The following is a 23562-nucleotide window of genomic DNA, read 5'->3' as shown; positions in this document are numbered from 1 at the left end:
CACTTTTCTTTTTTAAATCTAAGAAAGCCTGTTTGTGCTCATTTCTTTGCCTTATAATTGGACAGTGGTGAACAAGGATTCACCAAGGGGGAGCTCAAAACACGGTGTGTTTAAAATTAAATCCTGTTACAGTAAGACCAGGTGAAGGCTGAAAGGGATCCCTAGACACCTTTCTCACCTGATCGTAACGCTGGTAACAAATTTTCTGCTGTGAAGGACTGCACAACAGATGCTGATAGATATATCATCCACTTCAAGGATGCCTGTGTCTTTGACTTGAAGCAGCAAGAGACCACTTATGTAGGATGTCTATTTCTCCAGAACTGATGCCATATTGTGGAAAAAGCTAGGTAACCAATCAAGGACTGCAATAGTGCTCACATTGAGCAGAATTTAGTGAGGCCGTTTGGTGTGGGAATCAAGGCATGGCGGGGCCGAAGAACAGTGATGGATGCATCCGCCCAGAAATCCGACGTTATGACGTTGGTTCCGGATTTATTCAGCGGCAAGAAAGCACTTAGGCGGCATTACCGCCCCAAAGCGACGGGAGTGCAATTTGAATTGTTGAACGGTTTAAATACATTTGATGCAATTGATCACAATTCAATGGGCCGTTTAGAATTAAGTATTCCTCTGGCCTCTGGCTAACAGCTAACTGGGAAAAAGTCAGCTTCAATTAAACCATTCAAACTTCTTTGATGATACACCAAAACAAAGGACAATAAACAGTGTATTGCTCATAATCATTGTACGATTCAGTACGTAAAATCCACTACATTAATTTCTACTTTGAAATTCTCCAGTTGCTTGAATCAAGAATTCTTTCGGTCAGGAGTGGACTGAGTTTTTGAGTCATAGAGAGATACAGCATGGAAAGAGGCCCTTTGGCCCACTGAGTCTGTGCTGACCAACGACCACACATTTATACTAATCCTACATTAATCCCATATTCCCTACCACATCCCCACCGTTCTCCTACCACCTACCTACACTAGGGGCAATTTACAATGGCCAATTTACCTATCAACCTGCAAGTCTTTGGCTGTGGGAGGAAACCAGAGCACCCGACAGAAACCCATGCAGTTACAGGGGGAACTTACAAACTCCGCACAGGCAGTACCTTGAACCAAACCCAGGTCGCTGGAGCTGTGAGGCTGCGGTGCTAACCACTGCGCCACTGTGCTGCCGTTGCATTGGAACAGTCTGTGAATTGTGACAGCAGAACCAAAGGAAGAATCATTCACTTCTCAATTCAACAGAGTGAAGTTCACTTGGTGGTCCCTCATAACTTACATTAGAAGCCATTTTTCAACAACAAAGAGCATGTGACATACTTGATGATGATGATAATAGAACATGTTGCCACAAAAAGAAAGTATCTGGATAAGGCAGAGTGATGAGGAAAATGATCAAAAATGTTAATCATCATCCTCATTGATATGTTAAAAACCCCATTTAGGTTGCCAGAGGAAGATGATGCACAATCTCTCACCAATCTTGCCATTGATGTTACTACTTCATCAAAAATAGGATATTTCCTTTTAAAATTCTATAGCCTTGGGAAAGCTGTGATGGAACAATTCATTGACCCACTGAACGCAAATTCAGAACGGAAATTTGTGATAATATTACTTAGTCAAATACAATGTTTTGCAGTCAGACAGCTCCTTGATCATCAGTTGTTCCTTCTTGGCTAGTCAAATAAATCTGTAGAATGTATTTACTTATGCTCTCTTCTTATACCACTTTCCTATGCCTATTTGAATGGAAAGAAATAGACAAAAGTACCTTCATGTAGAGTTGGAAAATGATTTTGATTTTCCATACCTGATATGACATCAGTCTATCCCTTTAATGGGAGGGTTACTTCCAGGTGTTAAACAACCAATGCCAAGACATTTATGAGCTTGTTGAACATAACAATTACTGTGCAGAATGAAGCCATCCAGCCCAATGCACTTGTGTCAGTGCTAGCTCCTTAACACAACCAAATATGCAAGAAAAATGTTTTGGCAAAGATTAAGCTGGTAAATGTCCTAGAAGGCAGTTTTAGACCACAAAGCTTGGAGTTAAATTTCCATATTCCACATACATTTAAAGTATGGCTAATGTAAGTAATCCCAACAATAAAATAAGCCGAACAATTTTTATTCAGAACAATTGAGCAGCAGAACTAAATCAGTGCTCCTGCCACCGTAATAGCTTGTGATTGGTGATGGTTTCCTTAATGGTTTTGTGGTCAAAACTGTCTCTAGAAGCACTAGGTTACCACATATTTATAAATAAATTTGACTTTTGTAGTGTCAGAGATTTAATTTGAAAAACATTTATGATCAAAAATTTGGAGCAATTACAGCTTTAATACCAACATACTCAATGTGCAGATAAAACAATAAATAGCTAAATCTATTTGCTATTTGTGTGCTCAGGAACTTTTTATCTAAGACATGCGAAACAAAACTGACTATTAGAAATACAGCCACTTAATTCCTGTGTGCAGGTGATTCAGTAGCCAGCCATCACTATAATTAAATAAATATATTATCGTCTATACTCGTGCATATTATTGTTGAGCCTAATATTCCAGGTCACACACTGTGTTTGCAGCATTAGTCTCCTCATCGGAACACTGCCGGTACAAGAAATTACATGATGTAAATGATCAAAAATCACTACAGATACTTCAGAATAAATGATGGGATGCATTTTTAGAAATTACAGTGGCCAGTGTCAAATATTGTGGTCCATACATATCAAGTTCCATTGCAGAGTGGAGCACATTTAGGAGTGAGAGTTGCAGAAATAGCCTTAGTGGACGTGAAATTCATTCACGCTGATTTTTGGGTGGGGAGACTGCATTTCACGGTGTGCAGACCCTATTCAGATAGAGGTGGGTAAGACACAAAATTCATCTACACACCTCATCTGAATGACTGTGGCACAAGTTCCTGTGTTTGCAGCATTAGTATCCTCATCTGAACACTGCCGGTGAGCTATGCACACAGCAGGAGGCACTCGTAGTGTAAATACACACCCTGTGGCACAAGCAGCCTGCTTTTTCTTAAAGGCTGGCTGCCTGTTAAAGGGAGGGTAGAAAAAAAGATTATTGCAATGGAAATGTTTACAAACTGAGTACCAGGGCACACAGTAGGATGTAGACTGACGGATGCAGTGCTGGAGGTAGGAAGCAGGAGAGACACCATGGTCCAATGAGGGGGCCAGGAGACCCTCAAGGTTTACCCGGCAAAGGGGGTGGGAGCAGGTGGCGAAGGAGGTCAACTCCCAGAGTCTGAACCCGCGGCCCTGTCAGTAGTGCCGCAGGAGGGCTAATGACCTCATGTGGGGTGGTTAATATCGGTGAATGCATCTTCACATGACATCTCCTACCCACCACAACACCAGCCTCTCACACTGCTCAATGCACCACACTCCCATCACCCACCTAGCAGCATTGCCTGGCTCTCAGGACTCATGATTAACATCTAGATACACCACCTCATCCTCACACACATTTCTCTCACAAGAACCTCCCCTTTCTGAGTTCCTGCTTTCAGTTTGTCAATGAACTACCTTCTACAATAGCACTGGAATGTTGCCATCATTGATGATTTCATTTGCAAAGCATTGTTAAAGGCTCTAAGATCACTGAAGTTTAATCTTATTAAATAACAGTGGCATTACTGCTCTGGCTTTGAAGTGAGATTTCATCCCTGGACCTCGACTGTGCTTTTCTTACCTGATACTTTGGCTTTCAATATCAGATAAAACCAGATAGCTCAGCTGGTACATATTGCTTCACCCAGCCTGGAAGCAGTTCAATCAGTTAATCATGCAAGCCTACCTATGTATCTCTGCCAGCAGAACAACATCAAAGACACACAGATTTGCAGCAGCTTTATGGTTCTACAGTCAAACCTTATAGTAACAGGTTTATGAGGTTTAGTACTTTTTGCTCATGTAATTCAGGTTTAAGCTCCATTGTGCATTATAATAGAGGTGCCATTGAAAATGTAAGTCTTAAGAAGATCTGACTGTGTAGACTTCATTCTTTGCCTATACCATACAACATGATCTCTAATCAAAACAAATTTGACACAAGCACATGAAAAATCATAATACTTCGACTAAATGTTCCTGTTAATTCCATTTAGAAAAAAAAACATTCAATTTTTATTCACTACTTGCAGCAATATGTATCATCTGCATCTTATATCATTTTCATTATAATTAATCTGATTTGCTTTCATTATTATTTTCATACATTAAAACAATGGCCTTTATGGAAATGATTTGATTCTGGGGGGAGTGCTCCTTGTGATGTGACTTATTTCTCTTCATTGTCAAAAGAATGTCCTATAAAGAAAAAACAGTTTAAAATTAATTCAAATTTTTCTGTACATCAAAAAAAACCATTCTCTCCCCTTTGTTAGGTCTTCCTACGCAATCTACCATTCCCTGATTTAGAACAATCAGTAGTTAACCTGTTGTTAGGGTCTCTTCCAATACAGCTCTTTGACTGGCTGTTGAAGGGTACATTGTGGATAACACTGAATAAGTTGCTTTTGCTTTTTTTTCCCCACCATCCCTGTTGCCCCTGGTTAACCTCCTCTCTTCACAGGGCCCATTAAAGTTCACTCTCTGGGCAACCATGGGCTGAAACTCATATTTTTCCAATGACACATTGGCCTTGATATTAACCTTAAAGTGAGTCCTCTGTAGGAGTGGAGTGGGGAGTGGGGGGTGGGTGGTTGAGGGGTGCTATTCTGAGGAGGAAAGGGATTCCTGAATGTCCTGCACATGGGTTCAGATCATGAGGGGGAATCCGGATCACAGAGGTGGGAGTTCCAATGGTGCTCTGGGGAGTTCCCAATTGTGGGGGAGGTCTGATGGTGGTTGTAAGGGGAAGCAGTTGGTGGTCATAGGGTCAGATAGTTGGGGGGGTGGTGGGGAGCAGATAGATCATGGGGGATCCGATGGTGGTTCTGGGGGATCTGATGGTGGTTGGTTGTGGGATGGAAGGGGGGTGGTCCAATGGTGGTTTGGGGAGCAGTTGGTGGTTGAGGGAAGGAGTTGGTGGTTGGGGCTTCTGATGGCGGTCGGGGTGGGGGATGGGTGGGAGAGCAGACAGACCGTGGGGGAATCCGATGGTGGTCGAGTGTAGGGGGGCAGGGTGGTCCAATGGTGGTTCGGGGAGCAATTGGTGGTCGAGGGAAGAAGTTGGTGGTTGAGGGGTTACGATGGTGCTCAGGGTGTGGGGAGCAGACAGATCAGGGTGGCGGGGATGGAGGGGGATGTTTACTGGGTGGCTTGTTGGGCCTGGAGGAAACCCTTCTGCTTCTTCTGGCCCACAAGCAGTGCTGTAAAGGCACTTACATGAGGGATTCAGTCCCTCGCACCTCCTTTAAGCTGCCGAGTTTCTCAAGGCCTGGGAAACCAGGCTGCTTAGGGTTAAAAATAGAATGTTACAATAAAGGCACACAGCCTCATTATAATATTTAAATGACCAACCTGAGTCCTGCAAGCCAGTTATTAACTTGCCTCTTGTTTCGCCTCCGTTAAAACTGGAAGTGAGTGGGTTCGATGCGGGTTGGACTTCAGTTTCAGATTTCTTACTTTTTAAACCTCTAACATTACCCCAACCTACCTGTTTTTAGGAGTTAAAATTCAGCCTATCATTCTGCATCAACAAGAAGCCACTATTTTTAAACATTACCTTTGGTAGATGAAGCACCCTAATACTGCTAAAATAGAAAGAGTATATAAAACTAAACAATTTTTTTAAATCAATTCCAAAGTTATCAATGGGTCAAAAAGAAATACTAGCAATAAGGCCAACAAAATTAAACTGTTAAGTAATACGGATTGGAGAATAACATGTTTTACTTCAAACACAAAATGATTTGGGATATAAACAAAAGGAGAGTTCCAAATTTCAAAACAGACCTGGAGTTGCTCGAATCACAAAGGTACAACATTTTGGGGGAAAAATTTGATAGCATCTGAAAACAGGAACTGGAATTGTGATTAACCCAAGCTTGTTGCTTCAGACACAGGTAGCTGCAAGCTGCATGTGCATTTAAATGATTACAGTATGCAGGCAGTACTAAATGTGCTGCTGAATGGCTATGAGTTCAAGCGAGCCAGCAGTGCTTACAGCCAGCCTGAGCCGGTGCTGCAAGTCATTCTAGAAATCAGTTTGACCTGGGAAAGGCACAGACTGGCTCAACATGGCAGACAGCAGGCTCCAAAGTTCTGCGACAGAGCACTGGAAGCCTTGATGCAATACAAGGACAGGAGAAGAGACATCCTCTATCCATAGGAGCCAGGAGACCCCTCAGACAAATTCTTTTCAGGCAATGGGACCAGGCACATATGTAGCAGCGCAACCCCAAGGGCCTGGATGCAGTGCTGCAAGAAGTATAATGATCTCACACAAGTGGTTAAGGTCAGTGTACGCATCTTCAAATGCCATATCCCACCAACTGCATCACTGGCCTCACACACAGCTCACTGCACCACACCCCCATCAATCACCGACCAACAACTGCTACCACTCAAAAACCATATCTCACATTCATAACTTCACCTCATCCTTAGGATATCTCACAGCTTGCACACACAGCCAGCTATTCAACCATGACAGGTAAAGTTTTCGAAAGAATAATCAGGGAAAATAATCAACAGACATTTGGAAAAGTTTGAGTTAATTAAGAGTCAGCATAGATTTGTAAATGGCAGATTGTGCTTACTAATCGAATTGAAGATTTTGATGAAGTACCAAAGCAGGTTGTTGAAGGAAATGCAATGGATGTTGTCTATATGGATCTTAAGAAAGCGTTTGACAAAGTATCATATAAAATTCTGGTTAACAAAATTGAGACTCATGGAAGAGAAGGATCTGCTTGGATAAAAAATATTGGCTTAAGGACAGAAAACAATGAGTCATGCTAAATGGTTGCTTTTCAGAATGGAGAATGAGACAGTGGTGTTCCCCAAATTTCAGTACTAGGACCACTGCTTCGTTTGATATATATAAAAAATATGAATTGGATATTGGAATACAGAGTAAAATTTCAAAATTTGCCTATGATGCCAAACCTGGTGGTGTAGCAAACAGTGAGGATGATAAAATTGACTACAACAGGACACAGAAAGGCTAGCAGAATGAGCAGAAAAGTGGCAAATGAATCTAACACAGAGAAGTGTGAGATGATGCATTTTGGCAGAAGGGATAGGGAGAGGCAATATAGACTTAATGTCACAGTTCTTAGGAGTGTGCAGGGACAGAGGATCCTTGGGGTGCATGTTCACAGATTGAGTACAAAGGCTGGGAGGTTATGCTGAACCTTTATACACCACTGCTTAGGCCACAAAGAGAGTATAACGTCCAGTCCTGGTCACCACACTTTAGGAAGGATGTGAGGTCCTTGAGAAGGTGCAGAGGAGATTTACCAGAATCGTTCCAGGTATGAGGGATTTTAGCCAAGAGGTTAGTTTGGAGAAACTCATTTACGTTCTGTTTGTAGTATATATAAATGATTTGGAGGAAAATGTAGCTGGTCTGATTAGTAAGTTTGCGGATGACACAAAGGTTGGTGGAGTTGCGGACAGTGATGAGGATTGTCAGAGGATACAGCAGGATATAGATCGGTTGGAGACTTGGGCGGAGAAATGGCAGATGGAGTTTAATTCAGACAAATGTGAGGTAATGCATTTTGGAAGGTCTAATGCAGGTGGGAAGTATACAGTAAATGGCAGAACACTTAGGAGTATTGACAGGCAGAGAGATCTGGGCGTACAGGTCCACAGCTCACTGAAAGTGGCAAAGCAGGTGGATAAGTTAGTCAAGAAGGCATACGGCATGCTTGCCTTCATCGGTTGGGGCATAGAGTATAAAAATTGGCAAGTCATGCTGCAGCTGTACAGAACTTCAGTTAGGCCACACTTAGAATATTGCATGCAATTCTGGTCGCCACACTACCAGAAAGACCTGGAGGCTTTGGAGAGGGTACAGAAGAGGTTTGGCCTGGTCTGGAGGGCATTAGATATGAGGAGAGGTTGGATAAACTCGGATTGTTTTCACTGAAACGACGGAGGTGGAGGGGCGACATGATAGAGGTTTACAAAGTTATGAGCGGCATGGACAGAGTGGTTAATCAGAAGCTTTTTTCCCAGGGTGTAAGAGTCAGTTACTAGGGGACATAGGTTTAAGGTGAGACGGACAAAGTTTAGAGGGGACGTGCGAGGCAAGTTATTTACACAGAGGGTGGTGAGTGCCTGGAACTTGTTGCCGGAGGAAGTGGTGGAAGCAGGTACCATAGAGACATTTAAGAGGCATCTTGACAAATACATGAATAGGATGGGAATAGAGGGATACGGACCCCGGAAGTGCAGAAGGTTTTAGTTTCGGCAGGCATCAAGATCGGCGCAGGCTTGGAGGGCCAAATGGCCTGTTCCTGTGCTGTACTGTTCTTTGTTTTCCTTAGAGCAAAGGACATTGAGGGGATATTTGATAGAAGGGTACAGAATTATAGCAGTTTTAGATAAGATAGTCAAAGAAAAGCTGGTCCCATTCGCTGATGGGTACAAGGACTCGGCGATACAGATTTAAAGTTTGGGCAAAAGATGCGGGGGCGGGGGGGGGGGGGTTGTGGGTGCTGCTGTAAGGAAGAACTTACTAGTGGTGTACCGCAAGGATCTGTTTTGGGGCCACTGCTGTTTGTCATTTTTATAAATGACCTGGAAGAGGGTGTAGAAGGGTGGGTTAGTAAATTTGCGGATGACACAAAGGTCGGTGGAGTTGTGGATAGTGCCGAAGGATGTTGTAGGTTACAGAGGGACATAGATATGCTGCAGAGCTGGGCTGAGAGATGACAAATGGAGTTTAATGCGGAAAAGTGTGAGGTGATTCACTTTGGAAGGAGTAACAGAAATGCAAGAGTACTGGGCTAATGGGAAGATTCTTGGTAGTGTAGATGAACAGAGAGATCTTGGTGTCCAGGTACATAAATCCCTGAAAGTTGCTACCCAGGTTAATAGGGCTGTTAACAAGGCATATGGTGTGTTAGCTTTTATTAGTAGGGGGATCGAGTTTCAGAGCCACGAGGTCATGCTGCAGCTGTACAAAACTCTGGTGAGACCGCACCTGGAGTACTGCGTGCAGTTCTGGTCACCGCATTATAGGAAGGATGTGGAAGATTTGGAAAGGGTGCAGAGGAGATTTACAAGGATGTTGCCTGGTATGGAGGGAAGGTCTTACGAGGAAAGGCTGAGGGACTTGAGGTTGTTTTCGTTGGAGAGAAGAAGGAGGAGAGGTGACTTAATAGAGACATATAAGATAATCAGAGGGTTAGATAGGGTGGATAGTGAGAGTCTTTTTCCTCGGATGGTGATGGCAAACACGAGGGGACATAGCTTTAAGTTGAGGGGTGATAGATATAGGACAGATGTCAGAGGTAGTTTCTTTACTCAGAGAGTAGTAGGGGCGTGGAACGCCCTCCTTGCAACAGTAGTAGATTCGCCAACTTTAAGGGCATTTAAGTGGTCATTGGATAGACATATGGATGAAAATGGAACAGTGTAGGTCAGATGGTTTCACAGGTCGGCGCAACATCGAGGGCCGAAGGGCCTGTACTGCGTTGTAATGTTCTAATTCTAATTCTAATTCTACATGGCAAGTAACAATGGCCTGGAGCTTGCTGCCAAGAAGGTGGTGGATGCAGTAATGATTAATGATTTCAAAAGGAAATTGGATGGGCACTTGGAAATAAACTTGCAGGGCAATGGGGAATAAGCATGCGAATGGGACAGACTGGTTTTCTTCAAAGAAAGTTGGCATGGATTTGATGGGCCAATTGGTCTCCTTCTGTGCTGTAATGACTCTATGTACATCAGTCAGGCACATTGCACCACACTCACTGACAAACTTCCTCTCTCTTACACGACAAGATGGCACACAGCCACAGGCAGCAGGAGCTAATCAGTGGAGGACAGGCACATCTTGCATGTCCTCACCCCAGTGGAGGAGACCGTGCTTGCCATCACCAGAGACCATCACTGAGACAGTGGCCAGCAGTGGGGCTGAAACTATTGAACATGACAGTATGCTCATACCTAATCCTCCTCCTCACATTCCATTTGCCCCTCATCTCACAATCTCATCTGATTTACAAACTACAGATGGTTTACTCTTGAACCTCTGGCTTTCCTCCTCTCACCTCAATTCTAATCTTGTACTTTTCTCCATCCATATACCCAAGTCCAGCAACTTGTGAAATGCAAGAGACTGATCATGATGAAACACTGTCACTTAATCTCACACTCATAGCCACCAGCTCAGTTACTGGTACTGTACTTACTTTAGAAGATCATTTAGAGGCAGGATCTGCATGTTGGTGAGTCACTGGATACAGTTTACCTGCAGCTAGGGCAGGGGAAAGGGTAACACAGGTACCATCTCGCTGGAGGGTGAGGTCACACACAAGTTCTCATGCAGAGAACTCAGAAGGGGAGTGAGTGGAGCACGAACCTGTTGACCTCTCTTAGGTTGACAGCATTTGTCCTCCCATCACTGCCCCTCTACCAGTGTCCTTGCTGTGTCCTGTCAGCCAGCCAGCCTTGACTGCTGCTGTCTATGTCAAGCTGATGCTGTTCAAAACTGAGCCTTCTAGGGCCAGAGCTGGGTCATCCTGCAAGGTTATCTGTGGTCCCCACTGAAAGTCAGCAGTCTTTCACCAGCCACGCTGTCCACTGGGGTGGCACTGTGTAGGAACACTGGGCAAGGCAATGGCACATGGAATGCAGGCACTCAAGGAATGCAAAAAGATGATTAGTTGACTTTTGTATGCAATATGGCACAGTTTGATAAAGTTGGTTTGGAATGTTTGTTTAGTGGTGGCTTTTATTTAAACGTTGTGGTAAGGAGGAGGCTGTGATGGTCAGTAACAGAGCGATGTTAAGGTGTGGGACTGTTGTTGAATAGGAAATTGAGGTTGCATTCATTGGTACTGCAGTCAAATGAGCAGATCATGGACAGGCTGGCCAGAAATAGTTGTGTTCGATACCTCGTCCTCCTCCTCAACTACTCGCTGTTTAGCTGGTGGCAAGGGCTGGTGAGGTTGAACAGTATACAGCAGACCATGACACACACTGAGGAGAATACTGCAGGCTCCTCCAGAATGGTCCAGGCGGCGGAAGCATTGATTAAGCACTCCAATGGTTTGCTCGATGACACGTTGTGTGGCAGCATGGCTCTTGCTATATGCATGCTGTCCATGTGGGTTGCACACCAGAGTTATGATCCAGGTGGTCAGCAGATAGCCCATGTCACCGAGTAACCACTCTCTGGTCTCTCATGGTGGCTGAAATGCTGATAGTACAATGGACTGGTGCAGAATAAAGGCATTGTGACATTGCTCTGCATGATGTGCTAAGCATGATTGCACACCAACTGCACACCGAAGGAGACAAGAAAAGGTATGGATGGAGGTGTCGAGTGAGGTCAGCGGCAGCAGAGTGACCCAAAGGATGTGGGTCCAATGCTGCAAGAGATCAACATCCTTATAAGCTCTGGAAAAGTGAGTGGCATGCGGCACCCAAGTGACAGCTTTGTATGCAGCAGAAGGCAGATGAACTGGACTCATAGAATGTCCATAGGTCTCCCTAACATAGTCAGATCAAGTGGCCAGTACTATCACTGAAATGGCAGCCGACCTCACATACGGGGTGATATTCAGAAGGGGGCATCACTGAGGAGCATGGCAGTCTATGTGATTATCATGCTGGAATAGGTGAAGGAGGGCATTCTTCTCATGGATCTTTTTCTCCTCATCCTGCAGGAAAAGAGAGCCTACAATGCTCATGAAATGGCCAGAACAGGTGGTGTTGTGCCCAAACTGCACAGTCTAATGCCAATGGAGAAGGCGGTGCTGGATATTGCCAGTCCGTGGTGATGGGGAGATGGGAGGCCAATATCAACAGGGTCATGATAGCTTAATCTTGGCATGAAGGGCATGGAGGAGACTCCTGCTCAATGCATGCTTTGGTTCTTTGACCGACGTATTCTACGGGGTCATTTGTGCTAGGGACACACGATGAGCAGGCCGAGTTCTCAAAACCACCTTCTTGTGTCTCCTGCAGGGCCAGTAGCTGAGGGGGGCGCAGTAATAAAGGACAAACGGCACAGTCCTCTTTGGCAGGGGGGAAGCTACTGCAGCCAGCACCATCACATCATTCCTCAGCACTTTCCAGCAGCTCAGACAAGCTCACATTAGTTGGGCCACAAACTAGCTCAAAGCAGGGAGCACAGGGTGAACTTTACATCAGGCGTGTGGAAGGAGGAGGAGGAACGTGAGGCAGAGTAAGCTGTAGTCAATCCTCCTTGGAGGACAGAGGACAGACAGAGTGATGCTCCACTGGGTGAAGATGCTGGGCCTCGGGTGTCTAAGTTCCCATTTGTTGGAGATCCCTAAGGCCTTGAGGAACCATGGACAGGCAATGAAGGATTACATGTAGCACAAGTGCTCCGTCATGACTCAGGGTTTCGATTGCATGAGCTTCTCCATTGAGAGATTAGTCAACCTCTTGGAAAGTCATATGCAGCATCACTTGAGTGGATGCATGAGCAGTGCGCCGATATGCAGAAAAAGAGCGAGACTCTCTATAGCATTGACAATTCAGTGTAGCTGATGGTGCTGAGATGCTTGGAGTGGATGCCAGCTGCATCCCAGTCAGTGGTCTCATCCAACATCTAAGGGTGCCAGGAAGGGGCTGAGGCAGTTGAAGTGGCAAATGAAGAGGTCACCCCTCAGGGATACCGGCATCTCCCTGCAGCCCCTCGACCCCTCTGAATAAGGAAACATCTGTGCTGCAAGTCCCTGTGACAGAGGCTGCCCCTGCAATGAGTAGATGTAGCAGCCTGTGGAGGAGCCCCCACAGGCCCCTCCAAGACTTGGACAGAAGCCATGGGCATCTCACCCAGAGGCAGAGACTAGGGAACAGGCTGCTTCCACCTCATCCTCTGCCATGGGGGAGCACCCCGTAGAACTGGTAAGGAAAGAAAGATGCCATTTAACGGGTGCTGTTGTCCACATTTGTCTGCTGTTTTGCTTTTATTTCAATAGCAATTGTTTATGTATTCAAAATGATATGTGTGTTATTGATGTTTCATGTCAAGAGGGGGATGGAGTTTGGGTGGGTGGGGGACAGGAGCTCCTGGGATTGTTGTATTTCCAAGCTCTGTGATGTTGGCGATGGAAACCTCCTTCTCCATGGTCATGATTAGCCATAGGTCTCCTCAGATATGGGTCATTGTGGCATGGTTGCTCTCTATGCTGGAAGGTGGATTTTGTGGTCTTTTGTCATAAGGGTTTGAAGGTGATCAGGTGAAATGCTGCTGAATCAGCATGGCCCTTGTGGCCATGCCAGCCTGCCATCCACCATGAGGTCTGGGATGGGATTGGCAGACGTCCTCCAAATCCTGTGCGCCGTCCACCTCTGGAGCGATCCCTTCCTCCTCTCAGTCCTCCTCTGAGTGGAGTGGCATTCCAGGTCCTCCTTTTCATCCAGCTCCAGGCGTCTTTGTATAGTCATGTTGTGTAGGCTACGGCAGACAACCACGATATGAGACACTCTGGCTGGCTCTTACTAGAGGGCAGCACCTGACTGGTCAAGGCAATTGAAGTGCATCTTCAAGATGCTATTGGTCTGTTCAACGCAGGTCCAGGTTAGTAGATGGCTCTGGTTGTGGCACCTCTCTCCATCCATGTCTGGGTAGTGTATGGGCATCAAGAGCCATCTCTTTAGGGGATAACCCTTATCTCCCAGCAGCCACCCACAGAATCTGGATATGGGCCTGAAGAGGTACAGCCAATGGGAATCTTGGAGGATAAAGGAGTCATGACAGCTGCCCGGGAACCGGGCACAGACCTGCAGGATTCACTCCCTGTGGTCACAGACCAGCTGGACATTCAGTGAGTGTTCGCCTTTTCTACAGAATCACAGAACTATTACAACACAGAAGGAGGCCATTCGGCCCATCATGTCCACACTGGCTCTCCAAAAAGCAATTCACTCAGTTCCATTCCCCCGCCTTCTCTCCATAACCCTGCACATTCTTCCTTTTCATATAACAATCCAATTCCCTTTTGAATGCTTCAATTGAACCTGCCTCCACTACAATCTCAGGCAGTGCATTCCAAACATTAACCACTCTCTGCATGAAAAAGTTTTTCCTCATGTCACTTTTGCTTCTCTTACAAAATACTTTAAATCTGTGCCCTCTTGTTCTCAATTCTTTCATGAGTGGGAACAGTTTCTCTCTATCTACTCTGTCCAGATCCCTCATGATTTTGAAAACCTCTCAGCCTTCTCTTCTCCAAGGAAAACTGTCCTAACTTCTCCAATCTATCTTCATAACTGAAGTTCCTCATGCCCGGAACCATTCTCGTGAATCATTTCTGCACTCTCTCCAATGTCCTCAAGTCTTTCCTAAAGTGTGCACCCAGAACTGGACGCAATACTCCAACTGATGCTGAGCTAGTGCCTTACACAAGTTCAACATAACTTCCTTGTTCTTGTAATCTATGCCCCTATTAATAAAGCCCAGAATACTGTATGCTTTATTAACCACACTCTCAACCTGTCCTGCCACCTTCAATGACTTATGCGCATATGCACCCAGGTCCTTCTGCTCCTGAACCCCCTTTATAATTGTACCCTTTATTTTATATTATCTCTCCATGTTCTTCCTACAAAAATGAATCACTTTACATTTCTCTGCATTGAACTTTATCTGCCCAATGTCTGCCCATTCCACCAACTTGTCTATGTCCTTTTGGAGTTCTACACCATCCTCCTCACAACTCACACTGCCTCCAAGTTTCATATCATCTGCAAACTTTGAAATTGTGTCCTGTACACCAAGGTCTAGGTTGTCAATATGTATCAGGAAAAGCGAGGTTCCCAACACTCACCCCTGGGGAACTCCACTACACACCTTCCTCCAGCCCGAAAAAACTCCATTAACCACTACTCTTTGTTTCCAGTCACTCAGTCAATTCCGTATCCATGTTGCTACCATCTCTTTTATTCCATGAGCTACAAGTTTGCTCACAAAACTGTTGCGTGGCATTGTATCAAACACCTTTTGAAAGTCCATGTACACCATATCAACAGCACTGCCCTCCTCAATCCTCTCTGTTACCTCCTCAAAAAACTTAAGAAAGTTAGTTAAACATGATTTTCCCTTAAGATATCCATGCTGGCTTTCCTTAATTAACCCCCATTTGTCCATGTGACTATTAATTTTGTCCCAAATTATTTTTTCAAGAAGTTTCCCCACCACCAAAGTTAAACTGACTGGCCTGTAGTTGCTGGGCTTATCTTTACATGCTTTTCTGAACAAGGGTTTAACGTTTGCAATTCTCCAGTCCTCTGGCACCATCCCCAAGTCTAAGGAAGACTGAAAAATAATGCCTAGTGCCTTTGCGATTTCCACCCTCACTTCCCTCAGTATTCTTGGATGCATTTCATCCAGTCCTGGTGTCTTATCCACTTTAAGTACAGACAGCTTAACTAATATGTCCTCTTTATCAATTTTAAACCCTTCTAGTGTCTGAATTACCTCCTCTTTCACCATTGCCTGGGTTGCATCTTCTTGCTTGGTAAAGACAGATGCAAAGTATTCACTTAATACCTCAGCTATGTCCTCTGCCCTTTGCCTCCATGTGTAAATACCGTTTATGGTTCCTAATCGGCCTCACTCCTCCTTTTACCACCCTTTTACTATTTATATGTCTATAGAAAACCTTGAGACTTCCTTTAATGCTAACTGCCAGTCTCTTTTCATGCTTTCTCTTATTTCCTTTTTCACTTCCCCTTCGGACCTTTTATATTCAGCCTGGTTCTCAACAGTATTTTCTGTTCAGGAATCTTTCTGGCTGGTGTGTCGTGCTCCATGGATGCATTTGATGACCCCCTGGACCTGAGGGAATCCACTGATGGTGGAAAACCCCAAAGCCCTCTGTGCCTGCGCAGGTCCATTTGTCTCAAAATGGATGTAGTCCCCTACCCTCTGGAATATAGTATCCGTGTCCTTCCTGATGGTGTGATGGGCTGCCGACTGAGATGACACCTAGATCCACAGCTGATCTCTGGAACAACCCAGTTGCATAAAAATTCAACACCACAGAGACCTTGATGGCTGTAGGTTAGGGACTGCCATGGGAGCCACGAAGCCTCAGGTCAATGTGGAACAGAGCGCACATGTCCAAGACCATCAGCTTGAAAAGGCGCAGTCTCCTAGGGCTCTGCCATTTGCAGGTAGCTGACTCTTGGGCTGTAGACCCGATGTCTTGGGCAGTGTCTTTTTCCCCTTGCAGCCCCTCTTTGTGCTCCTCTGACCTGTTGTCCAGGAGATTGTATCTGCTGCAGCTCATCCTGGCTGCTCTGTCCAATGTCAGAGTGGCCTGTTCCCATCTCAACTCCCTCAGCTGATGCTCGTTCATTCACCAGTCCATCCCCTGCCAACCCCAGCTGCCCAAGTGATGCCAGTGCTTCACGCCCCTCTCCAGATTCCTACTACTCACCACTCACAAATGCAAGTCTTTCAGCTCCAGAGATGGCTAGTCTGTGCCACTGTTTGAGCATCTGAGCTTTGTTCTCTGCTTCTAAAATATGTCAAACAGCCCTTCCAATGTCTTTCATGGCCCCCCATAGTTCTCACGACTTCTACACACTGCTGTGCTCCAGACATTGCATTTGCCCTGTGCCCTTGTATTGAATATTGCAAACTGCTCTTGACAAGACTTTCAATGAGCTCCTCAATGAGCACTTAATTGGAGGCATGCGGGATTCCCGTTTCTCCCCCACAAACCCCCCATCCCAGCATCCTTTTCAAAATCGCTTCACGTTTGAAATGTGGTGGGCCCCAGTGCTGCCCTCCAGGAATGCAATTTTCAAATTGCAGCTGCATTGCCTCCTGCCACCACCAGCATTTGAAAATCCAATCCATTGTTCCTCATTGAGGCTGAGATAGGAGAAGTGATCCCTGAAGACCTTGGGTAGATATGGCCTCCTTCTCCCCCTCTTCGAGTAGTTGTCCTGCCTGTTTTACTGCAGGCCAAGCAAGATAGAAATGGCAGCACCCATGAATGGGAGCAATGGTCTGAGCAGAATCCGTGAAGTCAAAACCAAGGCCTTCACTACATGCCACACCACTCCCTTTGAAGTTCACCAACTTTAAATGACAGTACAAACCAGCAAACACTCCTACTAATTCATCAGCAGCCAACAGAAATTGATCAGCAATTAACCTGAGTGGTTCATGATCCCTTTAAATCGTGCTGATGGGGGTCCTTCCTACTGCTGAATGCATGTTCACATGTATGAGGTTGAGAGGACATTAGCTGGAGTACTGTGATCGTAAGTGGCACTGCTAGAGTCAAATCAGTGTTACACACTGACTGATATCCTAATCCACATACCCTGTATACTTCCAGTGACTTTTGGCCTCTCAGGGAATCAAAGGATATAGGGAGTGAGCAGGAAAGTGGAATTGAAGCTGAAGATCAGCCATGATTGTACTGAATGGCAAAGCAGTCTCGACGGGCTGCATAGTCTACTCCTGCTGTTATTTCTTATGTTGTTATGTTCTTATGTTCCTAGCACTGGTACTGCAGACCTATCCAAAATGGGGTCTGGCATGGCCCACACCAAAAGTGTGCATGCATGGCACAGAAGCCATTTTGGACATGAAATAGTACCGGTAGCACAGAAATTACAGCTGTTATAGCGGCGAAATTTGCATCACTTTACACCAGCACTGATAAAATTCCACAGAGGAGTTTTCAGTCCCACAGATAAATGCAGCAACAATTATTGGTTAGTTGTTAGCTTGGTAGCAACAGCAGAGACTTAGGGGATTAGAAAACATAGGAGGTGCACCATCCCAAGAACAAATGATCTCAAACATCAGACCTACTGCATCAGAATCAGCTACCAGGACGTCATTGAGGACCAGTTCATAATGATGTTCTGGCTCAGCAGAAAGCTAAGTAATTAAGTTGTACCACCTGGTCCAATGCCAGTCAATTATCGTCAATGCACTACAAATTGCAATGTGAGTCTCACTGCCCTCAACTTTAATGATACAACAATTTTCTAACACCTGGAGTGAACATCACAGGTGTCAATTGCTATGCCATCCAATGTTAATTAAGAGGTAACTGAAGCTCGGTCTGTTAAGTACATTAAAACAAAAGATTTGCAGTTAAAATTAATCTTAATGAATTCATAAATGGTAGACAACCCCTGCCAGAACTTTATATTTCCTGAAGCTAGGGTGACAGATGTGCAAGGTATCATTGCCAATTTATCTCTGAGCCTTGAAATTACCCATGCTCATGGCACTTGTAGGTTTGTTTACTCACAGCATTTGCTACCTATCCACATAACTGGTTTAGTACTTTGTGTTCATTTAAGATGAACAGTTTTTAAAAAAAAGAATTATTCATTCTTGTGATGTGGGCATTACTGGCAAGGCCAGCATTTATTGCCCATCCCTTGTAGCCCTAAAAATTTTGTGTTGAGACTTCTTCTGGAACCACTAGTGGTTTGATGGAACTAAGTGGCTCGTTAAGCCACTGCAGAGGGCATTTCAGCATAAAGCACATTGAACCACCCAACCAAGACTCTAGTACACTTTCCACTGGCTTCTTACACAACAGTATTGGCAAAGGCCCAGGAACAAGTCATTTGCCTGTTCTTGAATTTGAAGAGTAGTAAGTGATGGAGTTACATTAAAAGGATAGAAAATATTTTAAAGGTGAATATAAGTATCTGAATGGTAATTCATAAGATCAATCATCAATACTGGAGGAGGGAGAGATAGAAGTCTGCCAAACTCTGGCTGTAAACTCAAACTTACACTTCATCTTCATATTCCTTTGGTGGGGATACAGCTATAACAAGGTCTATCCAGTCCTGTAACAGAAATATAACAGTTTTATAGTTGGTAACACAATGAGGTTTAAGTTATAATTGACAAATTTTTTTGATGGATCTCCAATGGACAAAAGGAGCCATATAGAGATGAGGAAGTTCTAGGCTTATGCTGAGTTAGCAGGCGGTTGAAAGGGGTGTAAAAATTAACGTAAATCACATAAAATTCAAGAAAGGGAAAAATCAGTTGGCGTTCCTACCCTTGATGGATATCTAGTTAATTCCTGGAAAGTACATGTCTGGGAGTGTCAGATGATGGCAGGATTCAGTTTCATTGTTATGCTTCATTTTTTTCCTTCAATCATGGGATGTGGGCATCACTGGCAAGGCCAGCATCTGTTGTCCATCCCTAATTGCCTTTGAGAAGGTGGTGGTGAGCCGCCTTCTTGAACTGCTGCAGTCTATCTGGTGCAGGTACACCCACAGTGTTGTTAGGGAGTTCTAGGATTTTGACCCCATGACAGTGAAGGAGCGACAATATAGTTCCCAGTCAGAATGGTGTGTGGCTTGGAAAGAAACATGCAAGGGGTGGTGTTACCATGCATTTTCTGCCCTTGTCCTTCTAGATGTTAGAGGTCGCAGGTTTTAAAAGTGCTGTTGAAGGAGCCTTGATGAGTTGCTGCAGTGCATCTTGTATATGGTACACGCTGCTAGCAAGGTACGTCAGTGGTGGAGGGAGTGAATGCTGAATGTGGTGGATGGGATGCCGATCAAGTGGGCTGCTTTGTCGTGGATAGTGTTGAGCTTCTTGAGTGTTGTTGGAGCTGCACCCATCCAGGCAAGTGGAGAATATCCCATCATACTCCTCACTTGTGCCTTGTAGATGGTGGACAGGTTTTGGAGAGTCAGGAGGCAAGTTACTTGCCTCAGAATTCCTAGCCTCTGACCAGCCCTTGGTAGCCACAGTATTTATATGGCTGGTCTAACAAAGAACAAAGAACAGTACAGCACAGGAACAGGCCATTCGGCCCTCCAAGCCTGCACCAATCTTGATGCCTGCCTAAACTAAAACCTTCTGCACTTCTGGGGTCCATATCCCTCTATTCCCATCCTATTCATGTATTTGTCAAGATGCCTCTTAAACGTCTCTATGGTACCTGTTTCCACTGCCTCCCCCGGCAGCAAGTTCCAGGCACTCACCACCCTCTGTGTAAAGAACTTGCCTCGCACATCCCCTCTAAACTTTGCCCCTAACACCTTAAACCTATGTCCCCTAGTAACTGACTCTTCAAAGCTGGGAAAAAGCTTCTGACTATCCACTCTGTCCATGCCGCTTACAACTTTGTAAACCTCTATCAAGTCATCCCTCCACCTCCGTCGTTCCAGTGAAAACAATCCGAATTTATCCAACCTCTCCTCATAGCTAATGCCCTCGAGACCAGGCAACATCCTGGTAAACCTCTTCTGTACCCTCTCCAAAGCCTCCACGTCTTTCTGGTAGTGTGGCGACCAGAATTGCACGCAATATTCTAAGTGTGGCCTAACTGAAGTTCTGTACAGCTGCAACATGACTTGCCAATTTTTATACTCTATGCCCCGACCGGTGAAGGCAAACATGCCGTATGCCTTCTTGACTACCTTATCCACCTGCGTTGTCACTTTCAGTGACCTGTGGACCTGTACGCCCAGATCTTTCTGCCTGTCAATACTCCTAAGGTTCTGCCATTTACTGTATACCTCCCACCTGCATTAGACCTTCCAAAATGCATTACCTCACATTTGTCCGGATTAAACTCCATCTGCCATTTCTCCGCCCAAGTCTCCAACCGATCTATATCCTGCTGTATCCTTTGACAATCCTCATCACTGTCCGCAACTCCACCAACCTTCGTGTTGTGCAAACTTACTAATCAGACCAGCTACATTTTCCTCTAAATCATTTATATATACTACAAACAGCAAAGGCCCCAACACTGATCCCTGCGGAACACCACGAGTCACATCCCTCCATTCAGAAAAGCACCCTTCCACTGCTACCCTCTGTCTTCTATGACCGAGCCAGTTCTGTATCCACCTTGCCAGCTCCCCTCTGATCCCGTGTGACTTCACCTTTTGTACCAGTCTGCCATGAGGGACCTTGTCAAAGGCTTTACTGAAGTCCACATAAACAACATCCACTGCCCTTCCTTCATCAATCATCTGCGTCACTTCCTCAAAAAACTCAATCAAATTAGTGAGACACGACCTCCCCTTCACAAAACCATGCTGCCTCTTGCTAATAAGTCCATTTGTTTCCAAATGGGAGTAAATCCTGTCCCGAAGAATCCTCTCTAATAATTTCCCTACCACTGACTTAAGGCTCACCGGCCTATAATTTCCTGGATTAACCTTGCTACCCTTCTTAAACAAAGGAACAACATTGGCTATTCTCCAGTCCTCTGGGACCTCACCTGTAGCCAATGAGGATGCAAAGATTTCTGTCAAGGCCCCAGCAATTTCTTCCCTTGCCTCCCTCAGTATTCTGGGGTTGATCCCATCAGGCCCTGGGGACTTATCTACTTTAATGCTTTGCAAGACACCCAACAGCTCCTCCTTTTTGATAATGAGATGACTGAGACTATCTACACTCCCTACCCTCGGCTCATCATGCACCAAGTCCTTCTCCTTGGTGAATACTGATGCAAAGTACTCATTTAGTACCTCGTCCATTTCCTCTGGCTCCACACATAGATTCCCTTCTCTGTCCTTGAGTGGGCCAACCCTTTCCCTGGTTACCCTTTTGCTCTTTATATACGTATAAAAAGCCTTGGGATTTTCCTTCATCCTGTTTGCCAATGACTTCTCATAACCCCTTTTCGCCCTCCTGACTCCTTGCTTAAGTTCCTTCCTACTGTCTTTATATTCCTCAAGGGATTAGTCTGTTCCTCGCCTTCCAGCCCTTACGAATGCTTCCTTTTTCTTTTTGACGAGGCTCTCAATATCCCGCGTTATCCAAGGTCTAGTTCAATTTCTGGTCAATGGTACCCCCCAGGATGTTGATAGTGGCAGATTCAGCGATGGTAATGCCATTGAATTTCAAGGGGAGATGATTAGATTCTCTCTTGTTGGAGATGGTCATTGGCTGACACTTGTGTGGCACAAATGTTGATCAAATATCTTGCCAGACATCATGTACAAGCTTGCACGTAGAATGAACAAAGAACCCGAGGGCTTCCAGTACCGATGGACTGTCACCCAGCATCAAAATATTTTGTGATGGATTCCTCACAGCTTCTTGCATTGGAACATTACAGAAAGGCATTTATGTGGTATTTTAACAGGTCCAGTTTACTTCCAACAGATTCAGGGTACACGTAAACTAAATAAGTCTGCTCGATGCTAGATTTAGTGTGAAAGTGTACCATGCATCTTCAATCATTGTCTGCCTGCCAAAAACACCATTCCCTAGCCACCAACTCCATCCTTCTCCCTGGCAACTGGCTGAGGCTGAAACAAACTGCTTGCAACCTTGCACATTTTATCCCAAGAAAGGTTTCAAACCATAAATTCATGGCATCACTAAGACTGCCTATTTCCATCTGCGTAACATCGCCTTACTCTGCCCCTACCTCACCTCAACAGCTGCTGAAACCCTTACCATGCCAATCTTACCTCCAGACTTGAATATTCCAATGCTATCCTGGCCAGCTTCCCATTTTCCACCATTCATAAATTTGAGCTCATCCAAACTCTACTACTCACATCCTAACTCGGAATAAGTCCTGTTAACCCATCACCAGTCCTTGCTGATCTACATTGAGGTGTTGCCGGACTAGTATTCAATGTTAAAAGTTGCATCCTTGTTTTAACATCTCTCCAATGGCCTTGGTCCTCCCTCTCTCTCTCTCTCTCTAACTGCCTCCAGCCCTACAACCCTCCAACATCTCTGTGATCCTACAATTCTGGCCTCTTATGCATCCCTGATGGAACAGGACAACACAAGAAAATACAGGAAAACTCAAGGCAGGAGGAACAGGAAGAAGTCCTTTGCTCAGGCAGCAACATATGCAGGGCTGGCAGCCCTTTAAATATGGCGCCAGTGTCTGCTGCGGCATCAACTGACGTTGACCTCACTGCCCTCTTGCTGCCTGGGGCCTGGGATGGGACAGCCCTGGTGCCTTGCGTACCATAATTGGATAGCCCCTGTGCTGCAAGTTCCTTAATTGGCCGGCCACAGTGAGAATGCATGCTGCCAGCTGCCTAATGCTCAAATGGAAACGGCACCGGTGCCATTGCCATGACTTGGGCCCTCCGGAGAAAATTCAGCCCGTTGTTGTTACTGGTTATGCAATTTTTAGAAAATTTATCAGTATTGCAAAATTATTTCTGAATGGCATTCTAGAACTAGGTAGGGGTCATGGTCTCAGGATAAGGAGTCGGCCATTTAGGACTGTGATGAGGAGAAATTTCTTCACACAGAGGATTGTTAATTGTTGGAATTCTCTACCCCAGAGAGTGGTGGTTGCTCAGTTGTTGAGTATATTCAAGACTGGGATTGATCGATTTTTTTTTAGCACAAAGGGAATCAAGGGATATAGGGATAGAGTGGGAAAGTGGAGTTGATGTTAATGTTCAGCCATGATC

At 45.1% G+C, this 23562-nt stretch overlaps 1 protein-coding gene across 6 annotated transcripts in view; it reads right to left on the bottom strand.

Moving 5' to 3' along the window:
* Window positions 1-1876: 1876 nt before the first annotated feature.
* The window catches only part of ush1c (Usher syndrome 1C), a 309503-nt gene continuing 287817 nt past the window's right edge, over window positions 1877-23562 (bottom strand). For 5 of the 6 annotated variants that reach the window (XM_068046233.1, XM_068046236.1, XM_068046237.1 and 2 more), the window contains 2 exons: window positions 18926-18981; window positions 1877-4353 (listed from right to left, as the gene is read on the bottom strand). In XM_068046233.1, coding sequence (XP_067902334.1) covers window positions 4341-4353; window positions 18926-18981 — 69 coding nt within the window. In that variant the 3' untranslated portion in view covers window positions 1877-4340. The remainder of the gene's footprint in view (window positions 4354-18925; window positions 18982-23562) is intronic. The other variant, XM_068046239.1, reaches the window with a different exon arrangement.

This window comes from Heterodontus francisci, chromosome 14 (genome assembly GCF_036365525.1).
Source record: "Heterodontus francisci isolate sHetFra1 chromosome 14, sHetFra1.hap1, whole genome shotgun sequence".
NCBI classification, from domain to species: Eukaryota; Metazoa; Chordata; class Chondrichthyes; order Heterodontiformes; family Heterodontidae; genus Heterodontus; species Heterodontus francisci.
The sequence above is the reverse complement of the archived record's forward strand: the minus strand, read 5'-3'. Positions and strand labels throughout refer to the sequence as shown.